Source organism: Primulina tabacum, chromosome 11 (assembly GCF_025594145.1).
Source record: "Primulina tabacum isolate GXHZ01 chromosome 11, ASM2559414v2, whole genome shotgun sequence".
In the NCBI taxonomy this organism is placed as follows: domain Eukaryota; kingdom Viridiplantae; phylum Streptophyta; class Magnoliopsida; order Lamiales; family Gesneriaceae; genus Primulina; species Primulina tabacum.
The window spans coordinates 565,909-581,114 of record NC_134560.1 but is presented as its reverse complement, the minus strand read 5'-3'; the positions used below and the strand labels follow the sequence as shown (position 1 = coordinate 581,114).

Here is a 15,206-nt window from a genome sequence, read left to right as displayed (position 1 = left end):
TTTAAGAAATTTTTTGAAAGTTTTACGTAAAACTTGAAGTGTGGATATGAATTTTAAGAAAGTCTACGTACCTGAAAATTTCTTCAAAATTTCTTCACGTTGCATTTTTGAAATTCTCGGAAGGAAAAGTTTCTGAAAATTATGAGAGCAAATTCTTGGTCACAAAATTTGCATGAAGAAGATGGAGTAATAATGCATTCTGTAATGATGTGAAATGCGAATTATTCACAGACAAAGCATTAAAATCGAATCAGAGACACAGCATTAAAATCGAAGGAGACATGGGTATGAGTCAATTGTTCAATTAATCAATTGCTCAAAATTTCAAAATTCTTGTACGAAAATTATTAATTAAAAATATATATATATATATATATATTTAATTAATATGTGGGACCCATGCTAATTATTTAGTTTTTATTATTATAATTTTTATAATAATAAAACTAAATAAAAATTAATGTGTTATTAAGTTATATGTATAATTCGGTATACATATAGCATTTGGTTAAATAATTTGTACACATTAAAATAATTTTAAGTTCAATACAAGTTTAGAAATTATTTTTGCATATTATATAAAATGTCAAATATTATGGATAAGTGTTTGATGTGTACATGCAAATTTAATATTATGTTTGCATTTATTCTTGAAATTTAAAATGCAAATTGTATTAAAAATATATATATATATTTTTTGGTAAATCAATATTCACATTATGTTCATATTAAATTATATTGAGTTGTTTATAATTTAAAATGAACATACCAAGTGAGACTGTGAATATAATATTTAAATTAAAATATTTCAGATATTCATAAATGAACAAATAACCTCACTTTATCACTACTCTGATTGAAGAGAAAAACTGATGGGGAACGTATTTGTTCATATTAAGTAAAAATGTGAATATAAAGTTATTTAATATGAAAAATTTTGGCTTATAAAAATTCACATAAATGTGGATAATTAAGTTGAATAATAATTATAAGGTGACGTAAGAAAACATGATCTAAGGGAGTTCTTCATAGACCGGTTTAAACTGCCTTGACTAGCCACTGGTCTCCCTGATGAACATTGCTCTGTCTAGGAGTTGGGTATTTAAAGGGCCTTAGCACTACATATCTTTCCTGAGAGCACTCTTGGAAAGTGTTGATTGCGAAATAATTATTTATAAAGCATTAAGTGAAGCCAAAATTTTGTCCGGTGAACCGTATAATTTTAAATAATTGAGGAATAGCCACAACATCCTTAATTCTGAAAAAATTATGTATTAAGTGGGTTTTGATCACATAATGGACATCAATTGTAATTAATTATATAAAAATAATAAAATTTACCCCACATGGATTTTTATTATATTTATATAACTAATTAGGTTAAAATATCAAATTATATTTTTCTTAATTTACCCACAGGAGTTAAGGAAAATATATTTTGATAGTTTTATCATAAAGTTACAGAAAAATCTTATTGAATTAAAATTTTAGCCCACAGGCAAATTTTATGTCACTTGATTTTTAAAAAATATGATTTACATTGGTAAAACATGATATTGTCTCAAAATTTTAAGCATATAATATTTTGTGCAGTTATGCAACCTGCGACTTTTTCTGATATGAAATGTGACATTCCCGATCTAAAGGGCGATAATTATAAAATTTGGAAAGAAAGAATTCTTCTTCAATTAGGGTGGATGGATATTGATTATGCTATACGGAAAGACGAACCATCTGCTATTACTGAAAACAGCATTCCGGATGATTTTGATCTTTATGAAAAATGGGAGCGATCTAATCGACTCTGTGTAATGTTCATAAAAACCAAAATCTCTGCTGGTATGCGTGGTTCTGTCGATCAGAATAATAATATCAAAGAATTACTGAAGGCTATTGATGAACAGTTTCAGTCTTCAGATAAGGCTCTTGCAAGCACCCTAATTATGGAATTCTCTTCATTAAGGCTCACCAGTGTGAGAGGTGTGCGAGAGCACATAATGAAAATGCGGGATATAGCGGCTCGGCTAAAGACACTTGAAGTGGAAATGTCTGAAACTTTTCTTGTGCACTACATTTTATGCACTCTTCCACAACAATATGGACCTTTCAAAATTTCCTATAACACACATAAGGATAAATGATCAATTAATGAATTAATGACCATGTGTGTTCAAGAGGAAGGAAGATTGTTAATGGAAACAAGTGAAAATGTTTTTATGACTACACAAGGAAAGTATAAGAAGCAAGCCAAAGTCAAGGGAAAAAGGAAAGGAATAATTCCACTCCAACCTGACATCAAGAAAGAATCCAAGTGTTTCTTCTGTAAAAAGACTGGGACACATTAAGAAAAATTGCAATAAATTTAAGGACTGGCTTGAAAAGAAAGGTATTCCTACTTCATTTGTCTGTTATGAATCTAATATGGTTAATATGATTTATAACACATGGTGGATTGATTCTGGTTCTACAATCCATGTTACAAATACCTTGCAGGGTATGCAAAACCTAAGGAAGCCAATAGAAAATGAGCGAAGCATCTATTCAGGAAACAAGATGTCTTCGCATGTGGAGGCTATTGGGACTTGCTGCCTAGTGTTGAATAGTGGTTATATTTTAAAATTAGAAAAGACTTTTTATGTTCCTAGTTTTTTTAGGAATTTAATTTCAGTTTCAAAACTTGTACCTCTTGGTTATTCATTTCAGTTTTTGAATAAATCAATAAATTTGTTTTATAAATCAAATCTTATTGGAAATAGTACAATGATTGATGGTCTTTTCTCTATTTCTTTACAAAATAATAACACCACTATGCATGTTCAGAGAGGTATTAAAAGATGTGTTATAAATGAAGATTCCTCTATATTGTGGCACAGGAGATTGGGACACATCTCCATAGAGAGAATTAAAAGATTAATAAATGATGGAGTACTTAGTACTTTAGATTTTACTGATTTTGAGACTTGTGTGGACTGCATTAAGGGAAAGCAGACCAATAAGTCTAAAAAGGGTGCCAAGAGGAGTACATAAATATTATAAATCATACATTCAGATATTTGTTGTCCAGATATGGACATGCAAAGTCCGAAATACTTCATCTCTTTCATTGATGATTACTCACGATACATGTATATCTACATGCTTCATAACAAAAACGAAGCACTAGAAGCCTTTAAGGTTTTTAAGGCTGAAGTGGAGAAGCAATGTAGAAAACATATTAAGATCGTGAGAACTGATAGAGGTGGAGAATATTATGGTAGATACACTGAGAATGGACAAGCACCTGGTCCGTTTGCGAAGTTTCTCCAAGAACATGGGATTGTTGCCCAATATACTATGCCTGGTTCTCCGGACCAAAATGGTGTAGCTGAGAGGAGAAACCGAACATTATTGGACATGGTGAGGAGCATGTTTAGTAGCTCTAAACTTCCTAAATCTTTGTGGATTGAAGCTCTTAAGACAGCTGTGTATATATTAAACCGAGTTCCAACTAAGACTGTCCCAAAGACGCCATTTGAGTTATTTAAAGGTTGGAAACCGAGTTTGCAACATATACGCGTTTGGGGTTGTCCTTCTGAAATAAGAGTTTATAACCCACATGAAAAGAAACTGGACCCAAGAACTATAAGTGGATATTTCATTGGGTATGCCGAAAAATCCAAAGGGTACAGATTCTATTGTCAATCTCACAACACTAGAATTGTGGAATCAAGAAATGCAAAATTTCTTGAAAATGATTTGATTAGTGGGAGTGATCATTCAAATGACATAATTCTTGAGAATGATCACATTAATGAACAACCATCTTATTCAAATGACAGATTGGTCGTTATTCACACCCATCAAGGCCAAATGGGTGTTAGACAACCAGTTACTGAAATTCCACAAATTGCTGATGAAAATCCAGTGAATCAAGTTGTTAATGAAGAACAACAAGAAATTGTTGATCAACCAAACAACCTAAGGAGATCTACTAGAATAAGAAGATCAGCAATATCTAGTGATTATGTTGTGTATTTACAAGAATCGGACTTTAACATCGGAGCCGCAAATGATCCTGAAACGTTTTCACAAGCCATGAGTTGTAATGAGTCAAAACTATGGTTTAATGCTATGAAAGAAGAGATGAATTCTATGGCAGTTAATGGAGTCTGGGATCTTGTTCAGTTGCCTGATGGTGTAAGAGCCATTGGATGTAAATGGGTCTTCAAAACAAAGAAATACTCATTAGGCAACATTGAAAGGTATAAAGCAAGACTCGTTGCTAAAGGATTCACTCAGCAGGAAGGAATCGACTACAAGGAGACTTTTTCTCCTGTATCTAAGAAAGATTCTCTTCGTATCATTCTAGCATTAGTTGCACATTTTGACTTAGATTTACAACAAATGGATGTGAAAACAGCTTTTCTCAATGGAGAACTAGAGGAAGAGGTTTATATGAAACAACCTGAAGGATTCTTCTCTAGTAATGGTGAGCAATTGGTTTGTAAGCTTAAGAAATCTATATATGGATTGAAACAAGCCTCCTGCCAATGGTATTTAAAATTTCATGATGTTATCTCTTCATTCGGATTCGTTGAGAACCCCATGGATCAATGTATATACCAGAAGGTCAGTGGGAGCAAAATTTGTTTCCTTATTCTATATGTGGATGATATATTACTTGCAACCAATGATAAGGGTCTGTTATATGAGGTGAAACAATTCCTCTCTAAAAACTTTGATATGAAGGATATGGGCGATGCATCTTATGTCATTGGCATTAAGATACATAGAGACAGAATTCGAGGTATTATAGGTCTGTCTCAAGAAACCTATATAAACAAAGTTTTAGAGAGATATCGGATGAAAGATTGTTCACCAAGTATAGCTCCCGTTGTGAAAGGAGATAAATTCAATTTAAGCCAATGCCCAAAGAATGATCTAGAGCGGGAACAAATGAAAAACATTCCTTATGCTTCTGCTGTCGGAAGCTTGATGTATGCTCAGGTTTGCACTAGACCTGACATTGCATTTATTGTTGGGATGTTGGGAAGATATCAGAGTAATCCAGGTTTAGACCATTGGAAAGCTGCAAAGAAAGTCATGAGGTACCTTCAAGGGACCAAAGATTATATGCTTATGTTCAGACGAACTGAGAATTTGGAAGTAATTGGCTACTCTGATTCAGACTACGCTGGCTGCATTGATTCAAGAAAATCCACTTCAGGATATATTTTCATGCTAGCTGGTGGAGCTGTATCTTGGAGAAGTGCAAAACAGACATTGACTGCTACTTCCACTATGGAAGCTGAGTTCGTAGCTTGTTTTGAGGCAACCTCACATGGTGTATGGTTGAAGAGTTTCATTTCAGGGCTTAGAATTATGGATTCTATATCTAGGCCATTAAGAATATATTGTGACAATTCAGCTGCTGTTTTTATGGCTAAAAATAACAAAAGTGGTAGTCGAAGCAAGCACATCGACATTAAGTATTTAGCCATAAGAGAACGTGTTAAAGATAAGAAGTTACTTATCGAGCACATTAGCACTGAATTGATGATTGCGGATCCTTTGACTAAGGGCATGCCACATTGAAATTTAAGGATCATACAGAAAGAATGAGACTTGGTTCCTTTATGTAATTTTGTTGTAAGAACAAATTAATGAAACTATGATGTGATATTTTCTCATATTTGTTGTGCGCATATTCATTAATTCGAGAAATATCAATAAAGTTGGACCTCGAATAAACATTGGGTTTATTCATTAAGTTATACAGTTTTGAGAGACATAATGCATTGTAATACATGGAAGATAATATTCGTTTTTAAGATAACATATCGCCATGATTCATGTATTTTGTTTTCTCCTATGGTAAATGAGATATATGTGTCAAGTGGGAGAATGTAAGAAATTTGACACATGTTAAAGGAAGACGTACCGTGTAGGAGTTGGCGACGGCCAAGAAGCCTACAACTTTTGACGAAAAGTTGTGTACGCCGACTCAACTTCAGAAACTGAGATGCGTACACGATTATTCCTTTGAAAATAATGCTCCCAAAATTTCTCGTTGATGGTATGAGATGCCTATAAATAACAACGATTAAGGTCCCTAAGCACACACAACTCATAAGAAATATACACCATCTAAAGAGAGCGTGCAGTGCTTAGAAGGCTTCAACCGAGAAGAAAAGCAGAGAAATCAAAATTTTCAATGGCCGGAGGTAACACTCGATTTAAGCTTCCGCATATTATATATCATGTTTGTATACACGTAAAACATGATTTTGAGAAAAATTCTAACATGATATGCTTCGGGTTTTTATACAAAATGCTTGGCGGATTATACGGCGACCGACCCTCGCCGTCCTCTACGTCCAACTAGCTTAGTTTATTTTTTGTGTATCTTAGTTGAACAAGTAATGCAGAGATGATTGCTTTTTTGCTAGTATTACCGAAATAATGTCATGTTTGTTGAATCTTTAGTCTATTGTTTACTGGATTGCTACCTATATTAGCCCGAATAAGAGAGAGTGTAATTGGTTTGTATTATGTATTGAGTTATCAAACTATAGGTTCAAATGATTGATCTCACCAGAGTCCTATGGAAATGAGGTTTGGAGAAGGTTTGCTTATTCTTTTTATCTTTCAGACATTTAGGGAGGGCCTTCTGGCACCAATTATATGTGGACATTGAGTGGATTGTAAATTTAATCTTTCCAACAATGTGAAGTGACTTATATCTCTGGTTTTCACGTAAACATCCTATCCTCTTCTCGATTGTGTTAATGCATTGTACAAACAATATTTGGTGGTAGACTGAGAATGAGCTTGACCAGTATCTTTAACTTTTAAGTCTTGAAAGTAGAACAAATAGATGAACAGAAAACATTGCGACATTTTACGTACCGAAGAAGAGATACCCATGTTAGATGACACAACATACCTTCTTTCACATGCAGCCAGCTGGCAATATTGTTATCTTCTGGTGAATTTATTTAATTATTTACGATGATCACTTCCTACAATTGTGTTAACTTAGAGCACTTCCAATGGAGTACTCGGGCTACAGAAATGCAAACCCTTCATTCTTACTCACAAGATAACAGATAAGATCTGTGATACATGTTCCAAGTAATTTCTTTTTTTGTCCTCTAGCTAAATATTCCCTCAGATTGAAATGTTTGTGAAGTATTTTATATGTATTTTGAAGGATTAAGCGGGGAGGGGGAGTTTCAAGCTTTTCACCTCATCTAATACCCATTTTCACTGCCTGAGTTTAAATATTATCTTTTTATATTATTTTCGCTCTCTTTTCATTTGTGTTTCTTTTGGTTTCCTGTTCTGTATGAGTTCAGATTTTTTATCTACATTTTTGTAATTCATTGAAAAGGTTGGCCCGGGTGAAGTGGATGATGATTTAGAAGAAGAGGTCGCAGAGGAGTGTGCTAAATTTGGTATAGTGACTCGTGTTTTGATATTTGAGATTACTGAACCAAACTTCCCCCCAGAGAAAGTTGTCCGAATATTCATTCAGTTTGAGAAAGCAGATCAAGCTACGAAAGTCCTTATAGAACTTGAAGGCCGGTTTTTTGGAGGTAGAACCGTTCATGCTACTTTCTATGATGAGGAAACATTTGATAAAAATGAATTGACTCCTGTACCAGGAGAAATTCCTGGTTTCTAATTTCTGCACTGGAAGGTTAGGAATGCCTTTACCCCCTCGCATTCTCCCCGGATGAAGCTTGTACCCCGGTATCTTAGGAACAGTTATTGGATGTTGAAGCTGTATCGGAACTGTTTCTTCGAATTCATTATTTGAAACATATGCTGTTAACCCTTGAGAATTGCATGAATGAAGTTGTGATGTTTTCTTATTTTCACTTGAACACAGCATTTTGTAAATTTCACTAGAAAGAATATAGAAGGTTGAATTTGCAATAGGAGAGTGGTGCTATCCTCGTGGTTTAATTTTCCATTTTTACGATGATATTGCAGGTGTGTACTGTTTCCATATTATTGGGTATCTTAGTACAATTTGGAGGAATGAAATACATTTTGATACAAGATTGCTATACACAGTTTGTTTCTAGTAATCAATCGGACTAATTCTCAAGAGATTCCCGAGTCGTTGTCATATAGGAGCTGCTTCTTCCCTCACTGGTCCCGTTATATAGGTCGAGGGAGGTCAACCCATATATGCAGCTTGGCTCAACCCTCTGTCCTCCAAGGTGGGTAAGTCGAGCACACAGGCTTGGCCACGTACCACCTGGAGCTCAACAGGCCGGGTCACCTTGAGCTTGACTTGGGCCCACCTCAAGCTCCGTGAAGTCAAACGGCTCAATACTTTATCGTGATCATCTCAAACTAAAATTAACCGGTTATCATATGCTATAATAATTTTTTCTTAAAAGGTCTCGCATGCGGTGAACAAGTTAAACAAAAGTTAAAACAACTTATAAAATAATTCTAACTCGTTTCACAGAAGGGTTATAATTGAGAAACATTTATTGCAGGTAAAATATAGATTGATTGTTTGGAAATCCCTGGCTATTAGTTAGTAATAATGATAATGATATAACTGAGACCTACTTACTACAATTTTTATTATTTTTAAACTTAAAAAATTAAATATAAGAACTGAAAAATCATTCGTGTAATAGAATTATTAGCCTTCAACTACGTACTACTCCTGGATTCGCTCAAAGTTGAAATAATAATGAAATTGAGGCTCAAAGAACTAGATAGGTGCCCAGTCCCATCATCATCAAATAACTAATTAAAATCATCTATTTGTAATTATTCATTAGGATGCGCCAAATATGAGTCTGTAATCGTCCGACGTTGGTGGACGTTAGAGGGCGGGTAGTTGATGAACACATTCGCGGGCTTTTTAGGAAACCTGCTGCGCCTTATAGTGATTTTCTGGAATTTAAGTAGTTTGGTTTTTGAAGATAAAAGCCTAGGCTCGGCAACCACTAACTATGTCAAAGTAGGCTCAATATAAAATTTCAAGAAATATTTCCTGGTCAACTTTTTCAAGCATTTAACTTTTAACAACAGGTCTTTTTATTTTTTTTGAAGGGGCAATACGTCTTCTTATTTATAATTACAACTTAGCATGAGCCGTATCAAGAGATTTGGTAGAGCATTCGGCCACATGTTATGGTTTTTCCCCCCTCTATTCATGTGTGCGAGTCCAAGTCAAAAATATGGATTATAGCCTCTGGATTAAGAGGTACACACTAGCCTCTATCCAGAAGCTCCCGTGTTAAGAAGAGTATAGGAACAACCTTACTTACTGAGGCAGTCGGAGAGATAAGATACAAAGTTTCAAGAGTTTGACAAAAGAGATTAAGGGTACGCACACATAACTTAACGCTGAAGCTAAAGTGCATAGACAGAGATTCAACCAAAAGACCAGTTTACAAACATGAAAGCTAGGCAATGATTTGAATCGTCATCATTCAGCACCTTCCACACGATCGCATGCTCGTATGAAACAGGCCTACCCATGCTCGAAACACAGACTCCGGCCGGCAAATAAGTAAAGCCCTGCACAGTCGGAACAAAATTAAACAAACAAGGTCCATCAAGTCAGACCATATTAATTTTATTGGGGTTTTCAAGATTTCACCTGCTGCATGATCTTTGAGAACTCAGAAAGGAGAATCTTTCGGCCAGCTTCATCCAGAATTTTATCAAGCATTATATCTTGAAGGGCCACCAGAGTTGTTTCCAGCATGTCAAGACTAGCCTGGTTTGCAAATGTAAATACTGCTGATGCCTGTGTAATTCAAATTTTGCCAATTTTTCCGTCAGTTGAACCTCTCAAAACCAGTCATGCTAACGCTACAAAACGAAGATGACTAACATTCATTTTGACAGAACAGCACATAATAGCATCCGTGTGGTGCCAAAGTTGTTTAAGAATGGCATCACCAGAACTGGATTCGGCCTCAAAGAGTTCAGCACCGGTGTGCACCCTACCCAAAAAAAAGGACCCACACAAAGTCTTAGATAATAGAGGAAATACTATAATATTATCACAAGACATTAACAAAGGGATGACAAGAAATCATTACCCGTAGCTCCTGAAAATCCATCGTGCCAATGTCACTGCCTCAGGTGAACCAGGGAGTGGCTTAGGTACCAAATGGGAGCTGAGCCTAGATGGGGCTATGGCCATGGCTACTCTCTGTACGGACCCAACAATACCACGAACGTATTGACAGGCCATGGCAGCTACACTGTCCTGATAGTGACTTTCAAAAGTGAATTGAAATGCGATCGTCAAAACAGACCTAAGATTTTGACTGCTAGCATCAGCTTCACCAGAACAACGAGCTCCACCATGTCCTACCTCAAGGGCAGAAGCCAAGTCAAGTGTTCGAGTTGTTCCACGCCCATCCTGTATCAAAGAAAAATATTAATTCAATTATTTCACATCATTTTTCAAGGCCAGATAAGTGAGACTCCACTCAACCGATTTATTATCCAATGGTATAACACGGAAACCAGAAGGCAGTAAAGGTGCATCATCACCAAATGATTCATCTATAGGTGCAAATACAAGCTGTGTGCATGCACCGGATGTTGTTTCATTGATCCCATTGCATAACTGGGACAAAATAAAAGAGATAAAGTTGACATACTGCATAGGAAAAGAATATTTCCTCCTAATCTTGCTGTAAATAATCAGAACCTGTAACAAGTACATATCCTTTGACAAAGCTATGTCCTCTGGAGAGAAAGCATGTCCCTCTAAGCGAACTACCTCCAGAAACTAAATCCAAAGCAACAAATCACATCAGAAACAACTGCAAAATCAACATAACACTGGGGAAAACATGTATTGAGTGCATCAGATAGCTAAGTTACCTCTTCATGTTCAACAGTATGTGCAAGGGGCAAAATCACTTGACTGCTTGAAAACCCACCAGGTCTTGCACAAGGGACTGCATAAGGATTTAATTTAAGAGAAGCAGCAGAATAAACATCAACACCGTGATCGGCCCATTCTGATCGATGTTCTCTAAGGAAGCGAACAAGTAGTACAGGCGGCACACTCTGCATTATACAAAATGCTAGTAAGACACTTTCTTATCAAAACACGGTAACAAATTTCATCTTCAATGATTAAAAACAAACTTGAAGAAGCATCGATGCCCTAGCACAGAGAACTCCACCAAAACTTGAAAGCGTAGACAATGTGTTATATTGGGAACCAAGAAATTTGCTCGGAGACGAGTTGATGGCAATAGTTACATCTTCCACTCCATCGGTACTCATTATTGACCAACCATCATCAGCAAAGCCGTTGACAGCATCATTAAATCCCCTAAAGTCACACACAAAAATTAAAGTTCCGAAAACTAACCTTACAGCGTAGAACCAACTGAAAAGTCCCAAATTCAGTTTTGGCGATGTCATCATATTCATATGTTACATTTCTCACCTACACAACTTCTGACTTAAAGCTCTCAGAACAGCAGGTTGCCTACCACCATTACACTGAATTTCTCCATTCATTTCCTGAGCAATTTGCCTAACATGACGCAATGCCTGAACAACACAAACAGAGTGCACGAGTCAAAATAGGCAAAAAGAGAGCTCAAGTAAACATAGAACCATCCATGTCAGAGTTCTCACAGCCATAGTCATCTTTTGTGCAAGAATTTTAGAAGATTCATAAAGCGGCCTTAAAACTTCTGGAACACTCCAAATCTGTGAAAAAATAAAAGCCATATTACATTGTATAATACGTATAAGGTAAATCAACAAAGAACCACAAGAAATGCCTTACATCCAAGTCAACGTGATCGACTATGTGGACGATACAGCCACCACCATCACAAGGACGTATGAGGTAGCCACTGGGTAATATTTCACCTCTAACAAAACATGCAGCAGAAGGACCAGTCGGTCCACCAGTAGTAGATGCCAATGACCTCTCACAAATCTGAGAATCAGTACTTTAGATACAAAAAGGGATATTGGAGAATAATTCAAAAAACCATAGAGAATAGCCTGAAATCAATTGATTGAACCAAGACTGTAGTTTGGAAATAGGAAATATAGCTAAGAATTCGCTCACCACAAGACTGCCATCTTCCAAACTCGTAGTGTATCTCAGCGTCCAAAAGTCGCGAGCGGATGCCAGTGTTGTCGGTGCGTAAGTCTTTTAAGAGGGAGAAGGGGAGGAAGTCCATCCGGTTGAAATCATGAATAATACAAAACTCGTTCTCCATTTATAGTTATAAAATAATTTCCAGACAACTAATACTAACCTGCATATAGGTGAGCTCTATAACCCCTCCATTTCCTGTGGGAATCACACTTGCTATATCAATACAGCGGCAATCCCGATACCAAGAGAGGCGATCTTTAAGAAGTTCGGCGACCTGTGAGATGTAGTAAAAAATATAGCATTCACAGCAAAACTAAAAAAAGATCAATTTTCAAATAAATAAATAAAATTAAACAAAATGAATATCACCTTTGTGGCCTCAAGACTCACAAGGCCACAGGCTCGTGCCGCTGCCCCACTACAGTTGCGGGAAACAGCAACAATGCCAATAGAATCCGGACCAGGCTACACAAAGAGAGATAAAATTTACCACAAAACAAGCAAAGTCTTAAAACATCAAAAAATATTAAAAAGCAAATAAACATAACTAACGCACCTTCATCCCAATCATCTGGACCCAGTCGACAGCAGTTCCAGTAGCCTTTCCAAGGAACTCTGCGAGGGTCTCCTCAGCTATCGCAAGAAGACTGAAAAGGAAAATTCGATCAAAACGAAATGCATGTAAGCATTCACATAAGCGTTCTACAAAGCAGCAACAGAAACAAATTCAATAATCAGGATGCTTTTTGGTCAATTACCCAGCTGGGGTGTTAGCATCTCTCTGTTGATGCTGAGGTGCTGGGTTTTGCTGTTGCTGCTGACCATTCATAACCACAGACTCACAGCTTGTATCAGTAGTTGTACTCACCTATTCCGAGGATATAAAACAACATTTACCAAAACAGTACACCTAAGTAAAAACAACATTTAGCAAAACAGTACACCTAAGTCAGATTCTTAAGGGGGCAACTTAACAATGCAAACTTACAGTGTGTATTTGCTGACGCATAAAACCATTGTCATAAACCAGCTGAGAGACCTGATTTTGTAATCGATCATTCTCTTCCATCAGTAACTTGTTCATGGCACTCAGTTTCCTATTCACAGACTGGAGGCGAGATGATTCCTTTCTCTGTTTTTCGCGGCATCTACATAATATTCAGATGTATTACTGCGCGGTGAGAAAAGAATATGTATACCAAATTAAGAGTTTTGGACCTAAACTCAGATAACATTAATATCCTACAATGATGATCTATAACCAGTGTAGAAACACAAAAATTGATTGATTAATGCCCCTTCACTACCAGCAAATAACAGTCCAAGCTAATGTTTATAACATGTTAAATGAATATAAATGTCAGAAATTGCAATAACGGCACAAGTGATGCAAGTATTTAATGACAATAAGCACGAACTATTTAACAAAGTAGGAAAACATGAACACTGAAAGTAAGGCCAGCGCGAAACCAATTAATTTATTTTCATAAAACCAAATACCATGTAGTTTTTCAGTCTTGGTGAAATTTAAAAGAATGGTAGTAACAAAACCATAATCGAAGAAAAAAGAGGCTATCAGTTACCTCGAATGCCAACAAAAATGCAGATTTAGTAATGACTAAAAAAAATTGCACACCGAGTAAGCTAAACCAACGTACTTAGCAAATATAGATTTCAAGTTATTGTATGGAAAATTTAAGAAACGGAACCTACGAGTTAAAAATATGAGGACCAAAAGTCGATAGCCATAATATCAAGAATCTTTAATGAGAGAACAATAACAGTGACAATATCCTTGTACTTGATGTTGGGGAAAACCCATAAACCGCAGCACAACTATTGTGCAGAAAACAATGTACTCAGCAGCACAACTATTGTACTTGATACACATGAAGAAAACAATGTACTCAGCAGCACAACTATTGTGCAGACATAAAAATTATATATACGCAGATATATCCAAAAACATTTGTCCAAAAAAAGGTGAGGATATAGTCGAAAACAAGAACTCTTCACACATCCTATTCTTAATAAAACCCACAACGCCAAGTTTCCAAAAAATTCTAATCCTTAATGTAGAGAAGGACCAAAACCCATCTCCATATTCAATAGTTCTAACATCCTCGAGTCTCATACCTGCGGTTCTGAAACCAGACTTTGATTTGCTTCGGCTCAATGTTAGATAAAATAGGACATTCCCTAATCAGCTGTTGTCTTCTCAAAGAGCTAGGCTTCGGGCACTCAGCGTAAACCCTTTCGAGAGCCTCTACTTGCTCTGGTGTGTACCGGACATACTTGCTAGCATCCATCTACTGTTGCTTGCTATTACTGTTACTGCCGTTGCTCTCTCGGTACATAGAAAGGACAGTTGAAGAAAAGCAGCAAACCCACAAAACTCAAGCGAGAAAAACCCTTGCCAAATATTGTATTTCGAGAAAAAAAATGGCGTCTTTGACAGTTACATGAACAGGCAGGCTCTCTTCTCACAGAGAGCCTCCTCTTTCACTCATGAAGATGTTGCTCTTTCGAACTCGGTGTGTGTCTCTCGCGGGAGAAAAATATTGGAGAATTTGTGGAGTGAGGAGAGGATTGAATGCGATTCCCGGGTCTTTATCTTAGACGCCAATCTCGAGAATTTCAGGGAAAGTGAAAGGTGGAGAGGGAAAGAGAGAGGGAAAGATGGTAGTATTTACTGTACATGCATACCACCTACAGAGACAAATGGTCGTGACTCAAAATAAAGTAATACTAACCAATAGGGAGAAGGAAGATGATAATCAATTACTGTCCATCAAGTTTATTATAAGTAAACATGATGATCTTTCCATGGAACCTCGAGAAACCTGGAAAATTCTTCCTGATCAATATTTATTTAACTTTGCTTCATAGGTCCCATCTAGGAAAGTCCGTTTAAACTAAAGCCATTCTCTTTGGTTAAACTCGAAATTTGAATCCATCATGTGCATTATCCAGTGTGATATTTTGATATCCAGTCTCGGCATTAAATACGCCATGCATTTATTAGAAATTGGGAAAAAAGAGTGCCAATGTACAAATTACAGCCACATGAGGGGTGTAAAGATACACAAAACAGTGA

The 15,206-nt window shown here is 36.3% G+C and overlaps 1 protein-coding gene across 1 annotated transcript; it reads right to left on the bottom strand.

Moving 5' to 3' along the window:
- Positions 1-9,185: 9,185 nt before the first annotated feature.
- Positions 9,186-14,853, bottom strand: LOC142518555 (homeobox-leucine zipper protein ATHB-14-like). Its single transcript, XM_075621345.1, is given in 18 exon segments — positions 9,186-9,534; positions 9,617-9,766; positions 9,854-9,965; positions 10,065-10,390; positions 10,466-10,600; positions 10,685-10,765; positions 10,861-11,049; positions 11,131-11,320; positions 11,438-11,544; positions 11,632-11,706; positions 11,786-11,941; positions 12,077-12,160; positions 12,270-12,383; positions 12,479-12,574; positions 12,666-12,756; positions 12,868-12,977; positions 13,098-13,257; positions 14,246-14,853. Coding segments are annotated over 18 exon segments (2,544 nt in total). The 5' UTR covers positions 14,467-14,853; the 3' UTR covers positions 9,186-9,387.
- Between the last annotated feature and the right edge of the window lie 353 nt (positions 14,854-15,206).